Raw genomic sequence first — 20,875 nt, 5'->3', positions numbered from 1 at the left:
AGACCATAATTTGTTTTATTAAAAAGTACTAGTAATCACTGACTTTGTACACAGGGGGGCACCAAAATCAACAAAAAATGAAGGTTCCTCTTTGGGTTTGAAATATTTGATTCACAAGTCCCAAGCCAAAAGTCATTTTTTTAGTAAAACCTTCAACTGTATATAAATGCATGACATGACATCTCCCACCAGTGAAACCAAACATGTTGAGATGTCCCTACAGACTGGCTGCAGTGTAGGTCATAAAGCCAGCCTCCTCCATGTCAACAGACAGGACATGGATCAAACTATAAAACCAAAACATACATGACATACATTTTTCCTAAACAAAGTTTGTGTCATTATATGAGGTCTTATCCAAGCTGCAACCCCGGCTCTGAGAAATGAAGCCAATGCAGAAGTAATAAAACCTGCAGTTCCTTGAGTGTCCACTTTAGGCTGATTCAAGAAGTACCAGAAACCACATACACACCCATTCCAAAAAGCTGATCTTTACAGCAAAAATTAACACGTTTAAACCTGGGTACAAAGATGGTTTTGATCTAAATAGCTAATTTCCTCAGATAGTTTTATAATTGTTATTTTTGAAGAAATTAAAGTTTTGCCTAATTAACGGCATGGCTGACTTGACTGACAGGTGGGCACACTGTCGCTGTTAGAGAGGAAGCTGAAGGCCCGCCTAAGATCCACCTTTTTGCCTCATGCTAGATCGACCAAAGTTAGGTTGAGTCAGCATTTTCAATATGGCGACCACCAATAATAGGCTTCAACAATCCGCTTCAGAAACAAATTGGGGACGTCACAGAGACTACGTCCATTTATTATACAGTTACCACAGGCAGAACTCAACTACCAGACCAGTAGCTGACAGGTCTGCAAAATCAACATGGTGAAGACACACCTGCACATCTTTCCCTCTTACAGACCCAAAACACAGACTGATTTATGCATGGGTGCGACTTATAATATTGGCAGTAATATAGGACAACCTTGATCACATTGGCCACTCTCATACCTGTTGGTTACTGACCTTAGAGTGTGACCTAAAGTAGTTCTCAATAATAAAAATCAACACATCTTCCATCCATGTTCTTACACGTAAGAATCTACAGCTTGCTAACACACAAAGTGGAAGAAAACCCAGCTTGAGAAACAGGACACTTCAGTCAGTGCGATCATGAGTGCAGCCTTACCTCTCATCAGTCACAATGTCCTGTATGAAATCTGACTGATTTCACATCAGCTCTGACACCCTGACACTTCTGTTGTTTCTGTCTTCCCTGAAGACAAAGTGTCATTTGTATTTTATTGTGTCTGAAAAGTCAGTGACAGAGCAGTTAGAGAACATCACATGAGACTACAAACTGTTCATGTTCACACAGTGGTGCTCTGGTTTTCAGGCCAACACTGATTTCTTCTGGGAGGAAGAGACCAGGCTGCAAAGCAAGCTGACAGCAGTCTGAAAAAAACTGCCTGAAAGTCATTTTTCTAATGTTAGCGCAACACATCTCCATAAGGTTTCAAAAAATATACTGTGAATACAGTTACATAGTTTTACTCCATTAATTGGTTTTCAAATAAAAGTTACTCTTACTAAATTGATTTATTACACAATATCTAATTTATTCCCTGGTTTATATTGTTTGTTTTAGAGGCAAAAATGTTCATACATAAAAGCACTGTTAGAGTAAGCATCCTGCTAAGAAAACATTACAATAAGACAGATGAGCTGAGAGAAACTCTTCAATAAAGAGTTTCTCCAACAAAGGACCAAAAGGGGAGAAGACGATGTGTTAAGCTAATAAAGGCATAGGTCAAATGTCTTGTTGACAAAAGACCATAAATATAAAGGTTTAATTTTATACACAGAAAACCCCAGAGGGGAACTTCTGCAACATCATCTGATTTATTAACAGACATTAGAAAGGCTGTTTGTTCTGTCTGTTTCTGTCTGCAGTGAGCAGAAACACACAGATCAGAGAGTGTGTGCAGAGCAGACACCACAGAGACTGATAGGAGCAAACCTGGAGTGACAGAAGGGAAGCAGCTTATTTAGACGATCTCACAGCGAGATGTGATGAAGTGACACATTGACAGATATTTGTCTGTATCAGAGCAGAGCTGCAGCTGCACCTCCTGAGCTCAATGACTGATTATTTCCAGAGTTACAGGACAGCTGGAGGACTGCTTGTTAAAGTTTGAGTCCAAACGCGAGGAGGAGTCTCCCCAGACGACGCTCACAGGACGCAGCACGCTCAGAGAGACATTTTTAGACTTTTTCCTCCAAAGTGACTCATTGTTATGAAAGACTTGTTACGTCTCGGTTCATGTAACATAAGAGCCTGGGGGCAGTCATTAAATTGTTGTCAGGGCTGATCATAACTATGTTCACCAATGGGGGATTCTTGTGATCTGTTCCCATAATCATAATTACTCTGTTATGAGGACCTGAACCCAGAGGAGGTCTGTAATGAGCCGGAGTGACGGAAACACTCAAAGTACAACACATATTGTACATCTCTATACATGCATCATGACTATTCCTCCAGTGAACACAACGATAATTCAACAAATACATGTTGTAGTGTGCGGTTTATTGTGTTTATGACGTTTGGGTGAGGTTTGGACTTCATAAGGACAACATGGAAGCTATATGCAACTGCAGCAAGCAAACATATTTACACTTGAGCAACAAATCAATCTAATTGATGCTATGTCACAAATGCCAATCAGTGTTTAGACCATCAAATGATCGATCTGACCTCCATTCAACCAACAATTTTTGTAGGTATTTTCTTCTCCTCCTGAGGACAAACCGGACAAAGCTACACTTTGACTTTTGAATAATCATGCTGCTTTTCAGCAAACTCAGAGGTGATATTATGGGGGGGGGGGGGGGGGGTTCAAAAAATACAAATGAAACAGAATAAAGTGATGTAACAGATGGATTTTCAACAGCAGCAGAGAAATAAATAATTTTTAATATAGAGGTAAATAAGCATTAAAGGACAATAAAAAGCTTTTGAGAAGAAGGTAACATCACATCAGAGAACGTAAACACAGATAAAAAGAAGTGGAGCAGTGATGTAAGAATAACTACATCAGTAGATGAATATATGAATGAATAAATGAACAAACAAGTAAATAAGACCAATAATGATGATCAGAGGAGGTCTTGCGAACAATTGAAATTTGTTCCCACATTACATAAATTGTCACCATAAAGAGAGAAACACAACTTTGTAGTATGGCCACAGTGAAGGGGGTGCTGGGTTCCAGCATGCTGGGGGGACCCTTCAGAAACATTAGCTGTAATGAAGGTTTTCAAAGACAAAATGTTAAAATTGCTACAGAGCAGAAGGACGATAACCTGAGCGTAATACTGTTGCTTTAAGGACTGATACATGAAAAATAAAACAAATCATATCTGTGGCCGTGTTCACCTTAGTTTTACTTCACCATCAGTAGAAACATTCAGTTTAATGTGAGTGATAACAGCTTCATACATTAGCTCATTTTAAGAAGGCCACAGAGTTGACCTTGGACACATCTCAAACCATGAGCATAAAAAATAATTTCCAAATCAATATGTGGATTTAAAGTATTTTATTTTTTTAAGTAGCCTTGATAATAGCTTCAGTTGGGGTCTGGCAGCCATTTAAAACTATTCACAGCAGTATATAAAAAAATGTACCAAGCCTGAAAATACCGTCTTCAACTTTGTAAGCCCACGGTGTTTGACTCAAGATTTGAACTCTCTTGTTTTATTTTTATATACTTATTCAGTTTTTCATTTATATGAGAAATTGCATCCTAGATTTAAAATGTTTCGAGGGAATAATGATAATAATAATATGCTTTATTTATGTAGCACTTTTCAAAACAGGGCTACAAATGGAAAGATAAAAGAGAATAAAAAGAGAAATATGAGGAATACAGTGACTAAAAATTGAACCCAAATAAAGCAGGGAAGTAAGAGCAGAATGACAACAGTTGCAAAATGACAGGAATGAGAAGGAAATACAACAAGATTAAAAGGTCAAGAGCGCCAAAGCTAACAGAAATAAAACAATATACAAAGGCTAGAAAATGAAGAAGAGGAGATTCACTAGGGTGCTGTTCACATATTTTATTCAGCAGAATGTTACAAAACATATGAAACAGGTTGTAAAAATGCTCTCATTCTAAAACTCAATTAATTCATTTTTTTTTTTTAGTAAAAAATATTTTTTTTACATTTCTGAGACTTAACTTTTTGCTTGGCTCTGATTTTTCGATGGCTATTCCCTCTGCATCTTGATATGCTTTACTCTGTATTTTATTATTAAACACTACACACGCTAAACTTTACACTTTTATTATTTTCAGTAAACTGAAATATGACACTGTCTACATATGTCTTGTTGCTTGCATTTTTTTTTTATTCACAGAACAGTGCCAATATGTAACCCTTTCAAAAAATGTATGAAAATAAATTTAACATGATCTCATGATTTTATTAGTTTATAAATGAAATGATAAAAAAAATGGTGTGATGTGGTGAATATCAAGTAAAAGAGAGGGCAAAGTTCACACAATAAAGATTAACATATATGTATTACTACAGACTGCACAGCATGAAGTGATAACATGATGAACAATATCATGTTTTGGTGGAGTTAATCCAAAAATAAGATCTTTCTTATGCTGAATACAGGACTTGTGTTTAGTCAGAAGTCTTTGGATTCAGAGAATAGAAATTAAAAGCTCAGAAATAGAGAAGATAACAAGGCCTCAGGGATAAGGGGTCGGGGCAAAGGCGGGCTAGGTGCCTCTTATTATTTGACAGAGGAAATAGATACTTGTCTCTTGAAATTTAAAGCAAAGGCTTTTACAAGAGCAAAAACATGCTCACCTTTTTCCTATAAAGTGCAAATGAAGAGAGTTGTAATTAAATATAACATGGTTTTGTGCTAGGAGCATTGTTTGACCAGAGATACTTATATCCCATGTCCTGACAGTGCACATGTAGGGGTGCACTATGAAATGAATTGATGATATAATGTGATATGATAGGAATTGACACCCTCTGTTATCAATTTGTGCTAAAGCAGCATATTTTGACGCATCTCAGCAGAACACCAGCTCTGAGAAGAAATTAAAACGTAAGGTTTGGTTAGCTTGATTACACATCAGTCTCTTGTTTGACCCGAAAGATAAGTAAAAAAAATGTTCTCCCTCTTTAGAAGCTTTGTGGGTTTGTTGTTTGTTTGTTTGTTTGTCCCTTAGATTTATAAATTCGGTTTTTGTTGTTTGATGTATGCACCTAAAATGTGTTATATGATCTGTTTTTTAGAAGCAATAATAAACCATCGACCAACCCTCTCAAAAAAATACAAAATTGAATATTCAAAGAAAGAAAACAATCATCCCTGCGCTGGTTTCAGTTGAGACACATTGTCATAGAAAGCATGCAGTAATGTGGATTAATTTTGACCTGTGAAAACTGACCAATGGCAGAAAATGTCTGAGGAAGACAAAAACCTTTTCACCTCAAGTTGAGCTCAGAAGGACACTCTGTTAGATCTCACCGTTCAGTTGTGTAACTCTGCTCTCTGGTGTTGAAGCTCCGCCATCACAGCAACATGTCTCCGTTCTTTTTCAGGGCTTGGAAAGACCTCAAGAGAAAGCATGAGATGAAGTGAATGCATTCAACAATATGAAATGCATTGGCTGCAAATCAAATGGGCACACAGGTGCATGCATGGTTATTGTAAGAGTTACACCAAAATGAGAATAACTGAGCGTGTATGTTCACAGCTTGAAAAAGAATCCTGACTCTTGGTGCAAAGAAACTACAAAAACAACCCCCTTGTTACTAACCAATTGTTAATTAACCTCAATAGTTTGGAGATGTTGTTTGAGGGGATTTTTCAGCATTAAACAACTCTATCGGTGTTTTGCTGCATCTTTCCCATTTTTTTTTACAGGTTTCTGGTATCAAATTTAAAATGACTATATGTATTTTATAAAATGATCTAATCTTTCAGCTTTTACGCTTGATAAATTGTCTTTGCACTCCTTTCAATGAAATAGGGTTTAAATTATGTGCACACCAACAGATTCTGCTTTTATCCAAGTTTGTTGCAAATATTTTGGAATTAAGGTTGTATGACCCTAACCCTAGCATCTGTATGATACTTAAATGTTTGGAGTTAAAACAGATATGATTAGTGGATAAGAAAAGGTTAATAAATGTCACTGATTCATGGATGTGTGCACACATTCTTTACACCACCATCTACAGAAGTCAGTGCCCCTGTCAGGACACCCAAAAAAGCCTGGACACGCCTTTTGGAGCATTTTCCTAGAAAGTAGTCATTTAGCAATGCACCCCATCTCTTAGCTGCCAACTGAAACATCCACTGGAGTCCAAAAATTCCTGTACCCAGTATTTGTTTAATATGCAGAATCAGTAAAAGTAGGACACAGGTTTAAAGTCTCCCCTGATAACATACACACACTCTGTCAACAGCAGCACTGATTTCAACCTGAAGTCAGACAGATTTGATTCGTCTGACTTCTTGTGGTTTTAAATCCTTAGAGAACTACAATTGCCATACATTGGGTCTGGTGCTATATGATCACTAACCGACCCCACCTCTATACAAAATATCTTAAATGCAACTGAGTGCTCTTGCCTGAAAATTTTGATGAACAGTATTGTGCTGAATAAGTGGATGTCTTTAGACCCCTAAACGCTGTTTTCACACCCCTTATTTTCATCCCAGCACCCTTGAAAAAATAAATACATATACCTAACCAGATTTTTTTTTCAGTAGATATTTAGTAAACATGTTGATCTTTTATTGTAGATATAAATTGTATTCAAGTGTAGAAAATCAATAATATTTGAAATTAAACATATCCTTAAACCCAATGGCCCCCACATCCCCCCACTATTAAGTAGTCATGGTGTTATTATCTTTTTTTTTTTGTGTGTGTGTGTGTGTGTGTGTGTGTGTGTGTGTGTGTGTGTGTGTGTGTGTGTGTGTGTGTGTGTGTGTGTGTGTGTGTGTGTGTGTGTGTGCATGTGCAAAACACAAGCCTTTTCTTCTGTGGTGCATGCTTGAAGTTTATGCTTCAAAGTTTTTGTAAGGGCCCAGAAGAACCGAATTACAGAACACTGAAAATAAGATTGGATCAGGGTGGAGAACTGAATTGTTAAGACTGATGTTCTCATAGCTGTTTTTTACAGCAGTGTATTTAACAGATTGAAGCTACCCATGCAATAAACTCAGTTCTCATATATTTTATCATAACTTGGTATAACCTGTCTGCTCTCGTATTTGGTTTCTGTTCTGGTACTTAAGATAATTGAAAAAAAAACTACTGTTGGGAACTTACAGTTTAATGTCGATTTTGGTTCCCCCCTGTGGACATGTACTTGTTCTCTCTATTTATCTCTTCTTGTTGATGTTTAAGTGTAGGTGCTTTCCTGTTACAAACAAATATATAATTTTGAAAGAATCTTTTCCATAGAAAATCTTAAAAAGGGGCATGTTTCTTCATTTTGTCTTGCACCTACGCCCTAAACATTGGTTTCAGACATCAGAAAATAACTTTATAAGAATAGCCAACCAATATGCTAGTCTTGTTTGGAAGAGGCATTAGTGTTCACCTATCAGTCTGTTTCTTAAGCAGTTATGAACTACTTACAGGAGATTGAAATAGTTTTTCCTCATAAGATGTGTGATTTTTGTTGTCTTTCAATTGTGCAAGATAAATCATATCTACAGGACAGCAACTTCTTGTGGTCCATAAGACCAGGCTGAAAACCAGGGGTGGCCGTGCCTTCTCGGCAATGGCCCCCAAATTGTGGAGCGAGCTGCCCCCCCATGTTAGATTGTCCCTAACATTACCGACTTAAAACATATTTTTACTCCTTGGCTTTTAACCCAGCTTGAGAGTTGTGTGGTCTCTGTCTCTGTCCATCCTTTTATTGGATTTGTATTTGCTCTTACAGTGTTTTTATTCTATGTATTTTGTTATTATTTATTTTCAAAGTATTTTATTTGTTTTATCATGTTTCTTTTACTTTATTCTATTTTATTTTCTGACAGCGTTTTATATTATGTGTGTTTTAACTTAATTTACCTCACTTTGCAGCACTTTGCAAAACATGATTGTCTTTTTAAATGTGCTATATAAAAAAGTGGATTGGATTGGATATACATTTGAGTTTGTATAGCAAGAAAATAATTATAGGCCATGGGGTTTAAAACTTCAGGACACCCTCAGCTATGGCAGATGGATCTGTTGAATAAATATTACACCCGAAGTGCTATCTGCCACGATAACAGGTAAGCCAAACACCCTATATTAGAAACTTAAACTACTGCAGCAAATTATGTCAACCTGACAGTCTCCACTTCGGGCAGCACAGTCTCATTAATGGAGGGTTTGTTGCTTCTTCCGCCTGTTGTTACTGCGCCAAAAAAGTGCAGGCGTGCTGTGACTACAAAGTGTCAGAATATTAAAATACTGTCACTCGACCTTTTGTTACTGTAATAGTTTTAGAGTGGAAGTAAAGTTTGTATCAACAGTTTTATAAGAGGAGGAAAAGAAACACTTGTTTGATAAATAAAGCTTTCCTTCACATGACTACAGGCGCATGCGCAGTTGGTCGTTTGTAACTCGAAGTACTCAATAATCTGGGAAGCTGTTTTGCACTGGAACACCTCACAGCTAAAACGAGCTCTAACTACGGTGTACAGTTTTATAGAGCCTTTTTTATTCACTGACAGGGTTTCAACAACGAGTAGCGATGAGCTTCTTCGGGTTTGGACAAAGTGCGGAGATCGATATAGTCCTGAATGACGCCGAGACGAGAAAGAAAGCTGAGCACAAGAGCGAAGACGGCAGGAAGGACAAGTATTTTCTGTTTTACGACGGAGAGACGGTGTCTGGGAAAGTCAACGTGACATTAAAGTACCCGGGGAAGAGGCTGGAGCACAACGGCATCAAGATCGAGTTTATCGGGCAGATAGGTGAGCTGGCTGACGGGGGCCTGAAGTGTGACAGGAGGTGTTGTGGAGCTAGTTAAATCCAGTCACCGCACTTCTAACCACTCATAATGTGTAGTTTGTTATATATTCATACTAATAATAACTCAAGTCTGAACCGCAAATCTTCAGAGTCCGCTGTGGTGACGTAACAAGTGTCAGTTAGAAGTGTCAGGTCTCGTGACAGATGTGGGTGCAAGCTAACGTCACGTGACACAGCAGCCGTTGGCTAACTTGCTCCCTGACCTTTCACACCTGTGTTTATGTTCTTTAAAACTTCACCTACTCCCTTCAATCACAAATATGATGGTTTTATTCTGAAATCTTAATTTACTGTTAAAAGTCCAAAGTTTACGTGACAGTTATGATATATCAGCAGCAGGTTGCACATTAGAGTTGCTGTTGTGCTAGTAGCAAACTGAGTTGAGGATAAAGTGTAGTGAGCAAGAAGGGATACAACTGTGAAGTACATGAGTACATGTTGCATTTAATGTCTCTTAATTCAAGTTCCTGTTATCATGACGGTAAGAGATCATTAAAAAACATTAGTATTTGACATTTTTTCTTATATCCCTTCCCCTTTTTTATGATTACCACAACTTTTTTTACAAAATGAAGAAGAAGAAGTGCTTTAGATCAGGGGGTGAATGTCATCCTCACAGGTGGTCTTATTAAAAAGAGACTGGAGTGTTTAATTTGGTGTCAAAGCAGTGTCACATAATGAATAAAGAGGCCCCTCGTCTTAAGATGATGGATACTATCCTCCTTTTGTCAGATCAAATCATGACTGCCAGCGCTGAACTCAAAACTATGAATAAAACTGCTCCTGATGATTCTGTTCATCTGTCTTTTCCAGAGCTGTACTATGACAGAGGAAACCACCACGAGTTTGTCTCTCTGGTGAAAGACTTGGCTCGCCCAGGAGAGCTTACACAGTCACAGACGTATGACTTTGAGTTCACACATGTCGAGAAACCCTACGAGTCATACACGGGTCAGAACGTCAAGCTACGGTATGTTTGCTGTGTGCCCTCGGTGAGCTCTGCTGGAGGTCTTTGCAATGTTGATTCAGCAAGAATTTATCACACATACCAAACACATTCATTTAACTGATTGTAAGAGTTCATAGCAGTGCTTGCTGGTGTGTGTATCGTGCAACCAGCTTCAGTATTAAGTTCTCATTTCTATAGTTGATAAAAGATACCAGAAGATAATACTGATTTTCACAGTGTACATTTACTGAATGTACTAGAGTGTGTCACACAAATAAAGAACCTCTGCATCACCATGCTCCTATCCAATGAGGCTAGTTGACTCCACTTTCATCACAGACACAGAAGAAGACAGTGGCTGTAAGAGAGACAAAAGGAGTTAACTGGAAATGTGATGATAAATTCAGAGAGGAAACTACATGGCAAGGTATATTCATCCAGACCAGTATTAATGTTATTTAAATTTTACTCAGATTCTAGTTTTCCCCGGCCGTGGTTCGTTATTAAGATTTGTTTTTGAGATGTATTGAATCAGAGCCAATCCTGAGAAACCAACATCATCAGACTACATTATGAACAAACTAACAAATCAAGGTAATGTTAGACCAGCAGCTGTGTTCTAGGGGGGTAAAATTACTGTTTTTTTCAATGGAGTCTATTGACTTTGAAGAGAGCTTGAACTCAGTTGAACTCAGTAGGGAACCCTTACTAATGTTGTTAGACACGATAACAGTCAATAATACCCAGAGTGCAGGCATCAGTACAACAGCATGAGGAACAGCTGTTGCGCTGCTGCTAAGACTTGTTTGTTTGTTTGTTTGTTTGTTTGTTTGTTTGTTTGTTTGTTTGTTTGTGTTGTGGAATAAGACATGAATAGAATAGAATGAGAGAATAGAATGAGACGGAAATAGAAAGGAATGGAACACAACATGATAGAATAGAATAGAAAAGAAATGAATGGAACACAACATAATAGAATAGAAAGGAATCGGACACAACACAACAGAATAGAACAGAATAGAATAGAATGGAATGGAATAGAACACAGAGACTTCATTGTCTTGTAACAAGGATATGCTGACATTAAGAACACTACTCCCAGTATGTGCTTAAAAGTGAAAGGTGCATTCTTGTCTGCCATATTGTAGACATTGACACAGACATAGTGCACTTCATGCAAAGAAAACATGGATAGAAAAACTAGTGGTGGGCATTTCAAGTAGAAATACAATTCTATGGTCACTGGGATCTATCCTACCCCCCATTTGCAAACACATGCAGACTAGGGGTGAGAAATGTTAGATAAAACTGACATTGCAATATTTCTTTCTTTGTAATATGAATAAATAAATAAAATTAAACCAGATGCACCTACATCTGTATTACCAGTTACTGTTGCTATGTAATGCGCTGGGTATTTGGCATTACAAGCTATCACAAAGTATTAGGACCACCTTAGAGAGGAAAAAAAGACTTGGGATTTTGAGATTAAAGTCTTAAACTTCAAGTTTAAGACTTTACATACAGGATGCAGTCATACATTTGTGAGAGAAAAAAAAATCCTAATTTTAGTCTATGGTTAGCTTGTATGTTATTTTGAAGCAGTGACAGATAATGCACAGATAGATGGATCAGAAGGCTAGCCAGCGACCTGAAGAAAATTGAGGAACATGGAGCATCTCGTGAAATTATACTTGGCTTTCATAAACAAGTGAATACCTAATCTTTTAGCGCATTAGCACGGCATTGTCACAAGAATCAGTACGATGACTCAATTGTGCAAGAAACTGAGTCTATTGTGAAGACACAGTTAAAGAGTATATTTCAGTAGGGACAGTCAGACATTATCACTGGCAACTGTTAAAGGTGAAAACCAGCACATTTTGGGACTCATTATATTTAGATTACTTGCCCTGAAAAATCCCAGCTGCTGGTTGAAGAAAAATTCCAGAGACATTCCAAAACTTTCTTACGTACATCAGAAATTTGCATCTCAGAATGAGTAAGCCAGCTCTTTAAAACAACCCTCATAGTCATGTTTTATATCAGCTCTGTGTGATTCATACAATCTTCATTTTGTTTGAAGCTACTTTTTGAGAGCAACAGTGAGCCGGAGACTGAATGACATCAGCAAAGAGCTGGACATCGTGGTTCACACACTCAGCAGCTACCCTGAACTCAACTCCTCTATCAAGATGGAAGTGGGAATCGAGGACTGTCTACACATAGAGTTTGAGTACAACAAGTCCAAGTAGGATTCTCTGTTTATCTTTGATCAGAAATGTTCCTCTTCATTCTCCTCATAAAAGCTAAGGATGATGAAAGAACCAGTGTCATTTTGGATACAGACTGTGCTATGTTGTTGCAGGTATCACTTGAAGGATGTGATCGTAGGAAAGATTTACTTTCTGCTGGTGAGGATTAAGATCAGACACATGGAGATTGACATCATAAAGAGAGAGACAACAGGCACAGGGCCAAATGTCTACCACGAGAACGACACCATTGCAAAGTATGAGATCATGGATGGAGCACCTGTCAGAGGTATGGGGATGAAGAAGCTTCCTGTCTCCAGTGGGTAATAACGCGTGTTGGTGTTTCGACTCTAATTCTGTCTCTCACTGGTTGTTCTGCAGGAGAGTCGATCCCCATCAGGTTGTTTCTAGCTGGCTATGAGATGACGCCCACCATGAGGGACATCAACAAAAAGTTCTCGGTGCGGTACTACCTCAACCTGGTCCTCATCGACGAGGAGGAAAGACGCTACTTCAAACAACAGGTACATCCACTGCACAACGGCTTCATGTCGGTTAGAAAGTTATGTCTGGCTTTCCTGTCATCTTAACACACAATGTCACTGATCCAGCAGTTTGTTTAACTTGATTAATGTTCAGATGTTAAAAGTTTTGTCCAGGTGATTATTAGAATTGTTGGCGCTTTGTCTCTTTTCACCTCAGAATGCTCTGCTGTAGACACATGAAATTCAGTTTATTCTTTACAAGGACAGAAACAGGAAATGGAAGTCAAATGTATAATGTCTTATGTGTGTTCCTTCAAGCTTCTTTCTTGGTGGGTGGATAGGTCAGAGCTGTAGTCATGCAGTAGCTTCCTTAGAGAAGTGTTTTAACGAGAGACTAATGCAAAGACTATATATAAGAAGTGGATTCAGGGGTTGGGGTGTCACGTAGGGCTGGGCGATAAATCAACTTTTGATATTTGATTCAAAGCTTCTATAGGTACAAACTCAGTTACATTCAGCTGAATGATTCCAGTTTACAGGGTCACTTATAAAACCGTTACACCGGGAGAGACGCATTTGCAGTGGGCTGAGAGAAGACTAGTGTTACAAACTGCTAAATCAAGTTAATCACAGCGTCTTCTTTTGAAAAGTACACACACATACAATAAAGATAGAACAAAGTAAAGAAAGAGAAATCAAGTGAATCACAGATGTGTGTGATGTTATTGTGGATGACAAACGGAATAAAAACACTGCAGTTAATCTACCAATTAGACTCCTTTTAGATCCCTCTTATCAGCCTCCACAAACATGCTGTTTAACCTGTAAGATGCACAGGATTTGAGCTCAGGATGCTCTGACATTTAACATTTTCAGTCAGCTAGAGAGCAAAAGTTGGCTTTGGCTGGGCTTGCCCCGCCCTTAGAGCGTTGAAGTAGAGCTGGGTGATCATTTGATCAGCACAATAGATATTCCTGTGTTTTCATTTCCCAGTATGTATTGCAGAAAGGGAAAATATCACACAATCAGTTTTTTTCATATACTGCAGCCCTACATCAAGGTATACTGTCTGTTAATGTGAGCAAGCTTTATTCAGGGATTTTACAGATATGAATCACTTTGTCTGTTTTCAAGAAAAGAAGGGGACCTCTTGATAAGTCACTGTCCAGCCAACAGCCAGCCCATTTGGCAGGTTAACGAAGATGACATACTTTGGTCATTTTGTTAAAGAAAGGGATGCAGCAACCCTGACAGGGAAAAGCAGCAAAGATAATAGATGGATGGCGCGATTCAGTCCCCTTCTTTTCCCCAACACCCCTGCTGCCTGTACTGTCTTGTTCACAATTCAGCTTGTATTGTTTCAGGAGATCACCCTGTGGAGGAAAGGAGACATCGTGAGGAAGAGTATGTCTCACCAAGCAGCCATCGCCTCTCAGCGCTTTGAGTCCCCCTGCAATCCTGAGAAGACCCCCAACCAGAACAGTGAAGAGGACAGCTAAAGCCCCGCCCACACTTCACCTGTGTGTAGTGAGCGTGAGAGCGAAACACGGCGCAGAAATATCAGCAACTTCTGAATGTGAATATTATTTGTTTGCATCGAGATAGAATGAGCTGCAGTGTTTTTAAGGATGAATGCGTGTGTATCAGAGAGGCTGTGTGTGTGTGTGTGTGTCTGTTTGTGTGTGTGTGTGTGTGTGTGTGTGTGTGTGTGTGTGTGTGTGTGTGTGTGTGTGTGCGTGTGTGCGTGCTAAAGGAACAAACAGTCAGACCAGGCTCAGACTAAAGTTGACCAAGTGTTTGTTTTACCTACCTTGAAGTACCAGCTGGGTGGAGTTTACCACATTATGACTCTTTGTCACAGAGAGACTGCACAGAATAGTCTTCAAAGTGCTTCGCTTAAATTTTTGGCATTTATTATTGTACAGTTCAACGTGGCAAACTCCACCCATTAGTTGCACTCAAATATCATTTGAAATTACGTTTGACCAATATCATGAATTCACATGTGTATGAATGTGCAGTTTGTTGCTAAGATAACTTTTCCTTCAAGCTTCTTTCTTGGCGGGTGGATAGGTCAGAGCTGTAGTTATACAGTAAGTTTCTTAAAGAAGTGTTTTAACGAGAGACTGTAACTCAAAGACTGTAGATAAGAAGTGGATTCAGAGGTTTGGGAGTCCCCTTGGGCTCCTGTTGTTCCTACTGCCCAGACATGCAGTGAAAAGGTCTGCGTTTATCCACATGCTTAAAACTATTGACCTCAGGTATGTGCTACACAGTCACAAGTGCTCCACTGGTTGCCCATGAGTTTGACAGTATATTATCAACAATGATTGGGCTCTGTAATGTGTCTACCTCCAAACATCTGAGGTTTGCTGCAAAAAAAATCTGATTTCTTTTTTAGGCCATATTGCCAAGCCCTAGTTACCATATTCAAGCAAGAGAGTGGAGCTGGAAGTTGCAAAGTATCAGCAAACACTAAGGGGTTGTGGCCTCAGAAAGCACCAAGAATTGCCCCGCCATCTAATCTGCTCCATCTCAAGGTCTAATTCACAAAACAGTAGGATATTCAAGCGCAAAAATGCCCACAAAGTCATCATGCTCCCTGCCGGCCGCTTGCTCTTGTTTTGGGTCTGATCGGCATCTCCACTCTCCACTGAAGCAGGGCTGTGTGCTGTGTCAGTCCACAAACAAATGAAAGGCATTGTGGAGAGAGAACACTTCATACCAGTTTATTGTGACATTTGTTCATGACAACAAAGCTTCCTAGAGCAGTAAAACAGTATCATCTCCATTCTGGCAAACGGCACCAGACGGCCTCCACACATATTGATATGTGTTCCTGAACATGCCAGGGTTAAGCCTCTGACAAAACTGATTTTATATAAATTATCTGAGGTGCAGCCCAGTTACCACCATCTATCAGCAGACGGTAGAAATTTCCCTCTGACTGTCCACGCTGGTGTTTCTGAATCAGATGTTTTTGTGAAAAACATATGTAGGAGTATTTAACCATTTGAGTGTACTTCATGGATTAGACGGAGTGTTTTTGTCTCATCTGCACAGGTTCAGTGGGCGTAGAAGCTGCACAGTCCTCCTTTGATTTAGGCCCTCAGCTATAAGCTAAAACTGGCCCTGGCTTTGTTACCAAAGTACATCCATGATTCAGTTTCATGTTTTTTTAACAATCTTTTTATTGGGTTTTGCTTTTAACAGAGGGCAGAATCAAGATTCATGTAGAAAAATACAGTAAATGGATACAAAAAGACAGCCCCTTGATCACAATCCCATAAGAGGACCACCCAGAGCAATGAAAAGTAGACTTGACTTATGTCAGTTGTCAGTATTTGTGTTTCTAACTGGAGTTAGTTTCATGTTAATATTATTCAGGAGGATCATTTTGGTTGTCAAAAACTCCTTTAAAACAAAATGTACTTTAAAAGAAAGGATAGCTGTCTCCTAAGAGATTGTTATGGTGATCTCAATATAATCTGTCTTCCTTTTTACTAGCAGTGGAGTCGCCTCTGTTAGAACAAAAGCATCACTTTTCAGACCTTAAAAGTAAAATCCACTTCTTATATACAGTCTACAACCTTACTGTATATTACAGTCTTCTTACATTACATCCCATAACGTTGTCGTCATACTGTTCTTAGAAACAGTTTTATAAATCTGGTTTAATTTGAAAAGTTTGTTTATTTAAAAGAATCAGTGACTTTTAGGCCATTATCAGAACTTCAATCTGGTCTAAATGAAGGAAACATTTACACATTTGATGAAACAATGCTTCAAATATTTTTATACATTCCATCAGAAACAAGCGTGACTGTAGAGTATTTATTTTTGAAGAAATCTCAATTTTTAACCAGCAGTTACGTGTTTGATGCATCTTTTGGTTGTAGTGCTGCCACTGCTGCTAAAACAACCGTGGCACATTCGAGCGCTGTGGGATTTTCTTCCATCAATGTTCCCATCTGTGATAGTTTGAAGCCCTGCTTTCTTATTTGCACTATGATCTCATTCTGCTTCTTCTTGCTCTCAGTGCTGTTCATGACCTCTCTGGACTCACGGCAGGGTTCAGGAGAGGAGTGATATTAGAGTATAACTTCATATCTCCTACAGACAGTATTACACCTGTGTTTAGTGACAAATTGACACAAGGCTCTTCTCATTTCTCTATTGTGTGTGAGAGGACAGTTGAAGCTTTGTGGAAGATGCACAGATGGATCCTTTTCATTTTTACTTTTCTGACCAAGTCGTGTGAGCACATAAATTGTGAGCTTTGGTCGTGCGTCGGATTCATAATCTGAAACTGCAGAATTGTGAACCCCTTTGTTCTTGAAGTGATGAATGCCGTGTGTAAGAGAAATGAGAAGAGCTGTAGTCCTGCCTCTTGATGGCTGCTGTAACTGACTGCCCTTTTTGGTTAGTTAGCTTTGTGCCTAAAGGATTATTGCCAAAATGTGTCAATGCAATGGAGAGAACTATCACCGCCCTTACATCCATTTTAGACTGTGCTCACCCGTCTGTCCACTGCAGTCACTTTTAATGAAAATATAATGGGTTGATTGTAAAAAGTAGTATCAAATGATGTTATTGTAAAAAAAAAAAAAAGAATGTAAGAAAGTCTACTCTGCCCTGTTGTGAACTTCTTTAAATTCATAAACCTTAGTTAAATTTTAAATACGCATAATCCGTAGTTTTGTTGTTTCTAACTCTTCAAAGTAGATCATGAGTGCCATTACTATTTTAATTTAATTCCCTTCCTTTTCTAAAATCTTCCTCCATCCATCCTAACAGAGAGCACACACATGTACAGAGTGTGCAGCACTGAACCTGAAGCTCTCAGCCTGTCCTCCTTACTTGCTCTAGCTGCAACTTTTTTGCTTGGCAAGTTAACGCTGTGCAGCTTTGCAAACTCTTATCACTGTGCATTTAGGCCTTCTTAGGTTGTGTTATTTTCCTGGCAGGGAGTGAGCTTGATTATCATGAGCTGTTAAAAATGATCCACTGTTTCCAGACTGCTGTTCAGGTAACCGCTGAAATAAGGAGCACAGCTTCCAAACCAGGCATCATTTAGACCAGACACTTTGGTTAGTTTCTGTTGAGTGACTCAACCCTTGAGAGGGTATGGTATAGTTTCAGATACCTGAAATATCCACACCTTTGTTTTCTTAAAGCTAATATAATATAAATATTCAGTTCTATAGTAAACTCCACGGGAAAAGATTAAATAAAAGATAAATCAATTTGGCATTGTTTGATTAAAGACCTCCACTTTAACTGTTTTCTGACCTCAGTTCCCCTTGAACAACTTTCACACTGAATTTAAAATGTGGTCTGCATTACTCTCTTGTTAAAATCAGTGTCCTTTGTTTTGGCACTTACATTGATTCCATTGATTCAATAACACTTCACAAAAATCTGATCAAGTAAAAAAGTAACTTTTAAGAGACATAAATAACTTTGGAGAACACACTGTTCATTTTTTTTATGTTGTTCTGTTATGTGTCTGTGATTACATTGTTCCAGTCCTGGTACACACAGTAGCTGAACTAACAAAGTTTGTAGGCTTATAGAGCGTAAAGGTGAGCTGGTAGATGGAAACAATAATGAATTGTACAGTGTAAATGCACAATGTAAATGCTCCTTCTCTTTCATTTGTTAATGTCATATTTTAATTTTCTGTCTATAAATGTTGATTTTAATCATTTTATATTCCTGTTTTATTTTGAATTAAAAGGGAGTAACTGAACAGCACATCTCGTCTGCGTTGATTGCATGGTTCATCTCCAAACCTCCCCGTCTGATAAAGATACTCTTTGGAGCGGCAAGTGATGAGACCATTTTTCTGTTTTTCGTTCCTCTCAGCCACATAGTTTACAGTCCAGATACCACTATACTTGAAAAGGGACTAACTGTTGGGACCAAAAGGGAAATGTAGCACCCATTGATCTGTTTCTAGTGAGTCTCAGTTTCACTGTAAGTAGCAAGTTACAGAGGCTTCACTCTAACTAACTTCTACCTCTTCAAAAGGATCTGTAAATTCTTCCTTCGTTGCATCCACAAAGTAGCAGGCATTCATCTGTTTCTGGTGAGTCTCAGTTTCACTGTAAGTAGCACGTTACACAAAGGCTTCTCTCTTGACTGTCTGCAATATAAATGGGAAAAAGAGACTGATTCTTGCTGAGATTTCTAAAATGTAAAAGTCAAGCTTTGTCAGATCTGTCCTTAAGAGGAGAAGAAAACTACTTTAAAATGTGTTTTAATGGATGTCTAATAATTTCTTATGCATTCCTGAAATCAGTGATATCTAAACACTACCTTTGATGTAGTGTCAAACAGGTCTGCTGTTCCAGTTGAATGTTTGATCTGGAACAGATTGTTAGCAGCTGATTATCACAGCTGCTGGGAGTCAGTCTTCTAACGGCAGAGTGGGCTTAACCTGCGTTTCCTCTCCACATATAGACTGTTTTTGTGCCAAAGCCTGCTGATACATGATCGGTCAATACTACTTGAACTACAAGTCGAGAACACTCCCATACTATTAACAAGACCCCTGCTAAGAGATTTTAGAGTACTTGTTTTATGTAGAATCTTGAAATAGAAAGCAAGATTAGTATAAAGAGTGCTTGTCTTGGGCTTGAGACTGATTAATCCAAATTTGCGTACTGGGGAAACGAGGGGGACTGCATCTTTTTCTTTTGCAGAATGACCAAAGTGTGTCATAAGTGTTAACCTGTCAAGGAGGATGACAGTTGGCGGGACAGTGAATAATCAAGAGGTCCCCTTCTATTGTTGAGAAACAGTCAAAGTGATTCATTTCTGTAGAGTCAGAGAATATTCTGTAGTACCATCGCCTCAAAGAGATACATATCATTACACATAAACAACATTTTCCTGCTGAATAATCCATCAGCTTTCCCCTTTTGTTTGGATATCCCCCAATACTGTTGATTTAGTGCACATAAAAAATACTTTTTGTTCAGTAATTGCATGACACAGTCTCTGAGTGCTCAGTTTATGCATTTACAGGCTACAAAGCTGAATACATGAGCATTAGAAGATTATAGACATTATTAGATTCATTGAGTGTCTTGCTCCAAAAACAGGTCTTAGTCTTATAATTCTTATCACAGACTCTAAAACTGTAAAGCAAGAGTTTTTAAATTAGATTTTTCATTTGCCTGCTCACCAGGCATAGTAATCATGTCCATACAGTTACACTAGTGTGTTAGTCACTGTGTTGAGCTGATGTCACCACTAGGGGGCAGGTTTGGATCATATTTCCTAAACCGTGAACTCTGGTTTAAGACTACATTTACCTGAGTTATTGCACCCGCTGAAAGGATGTAGATGATGAGTAAAGTGGGCTGTTTTAACATTTGTACTTAAACTGCACTCATAACATCTATTTAATGTGCTATTCAGGTACAGTCTAGCAAAGAATGCATCTATAGCTATTTTAGGAGGATACTACGGTGGCCCTGAAGGGCAAAACACAACATTTCACAAAACACGGTGACATTACAGAAAACAAAACAACATTTCAAAAAACGGAAAGGCAAGGGTTCTTGGTTTGAGTCCTGGAAGGGGCTGGTCCATGGGAGATGGGAATATAACATTTTTTTGCTCACTGTAGTTTGAACAGTGCTTTTGAAGTACAAGATCCAAATGGTGGAATGAAGAGACTTCCAGAAGAGGGCTCATCGAAGCAATCCCGAGGTAGTGAGGATAGGCAACATGTTGTGCTTTGTTAAATGTTGTTGTGTTTTCCGTAATGTCGTTGTGTTTTCTGCAATGTTCTGTTTTGCCCTCCAAGGCCACTGTAGGATACATTAAAAAATCATGTGCAGAATGTTCCAACTGTTTCCAACAACTCATTCATTGTATTGCAACAAACAGGACTCTTGAAGATAGAAGATATCTGCTGTGTAAAAGAAATCTGTGCAGCTTAAGCTTTGAGCTGCTGACTGAACACAGATGGAAGGATCTGTTATCTGGATACACATCCGTCACAGTCAGCTGAGTTTCTCTTTGTTTGACGGACAGAGTTTGAGCACAGTGGAACAAGAAAAGACGGACATTAAATGCTTGAACAT

At 38.6% G+C, this 20,875-nt stretch overlaps 1 protein-coding gene across 1 annotated transcript; it reads left to right on the top strand.

Moving 5' to 3' along the window:
• Positions 1-8,516: 8,516 nt before the first annotated feature.
• Positions 8,517-18,528, top strand: LOC117813007 (vacuolar protein sorting-associated protein 26B-like). The gene is made up of 6 exons (XM_034684031.1): positions 8,517-9,029; positions 9,901-10,057; positions 12,123-12,287; positions 12,405-12,580; positions 12,673-12,815; positions 14,141-18,528. Exons 1-6 carry the CDS (start codon positions 8,807-8,809, stop codon positions 14,273-14,275), a joined length of 999 nt encoding a protein of 332 aa, XP_034539922.1. The 5' UTR covers positions 8,517-8,806; the 3' UTR covers positions 14,276-18,528.
• Positions 18,529-20,875: the final 2,347 nt, after the last annotated feature.

The sequence above is a fragment of the Notolabrus celidotus genome, chromosome 5 (assembly GCF_009762535.1).
Source record: "Notolabrus celidotus isolate fNotCel1 chromosome 5, fNotCel1.pri, whole genome shotgun sequence".
NCBI classification, from domain to species: Eukaryota; Metazoa; Chordata; class Actinopteri; order Labriformes; family Labridae; genus Notolabrus; species Notolabrus celidotus.
The sequence above is the reverse complement of the archived record's forward strand: the minus strand, read 5'-3'. Positions and strand labels throughout refer to the sequence as shown.

Bases quoted from the DNA above. Each gene is read 5' to 3' on its own strand.
- LOC117813007 (XM_034684031.1), top strand. From the start codon at position 8,807: ATGAGCTTCTTCGGGTTTGGACAAAGTGCGGAGATCGATATAGTCCTG. The intron at 9,030-9,900 runs GTGAGCTGGCTG...TGTCTTTTCCAG, and splicing joins CGAGTTTATCGGGCAGATAG to AGCTGTACTATGACAGAGGA. The intron at 10,058-12,122 runs GTATGTTTGCTG...TTTTGTTTGAAG, and splicing joins GGTCAGAACGTCAAGCTACG to CTACTTTTTGAGAGCAACAG.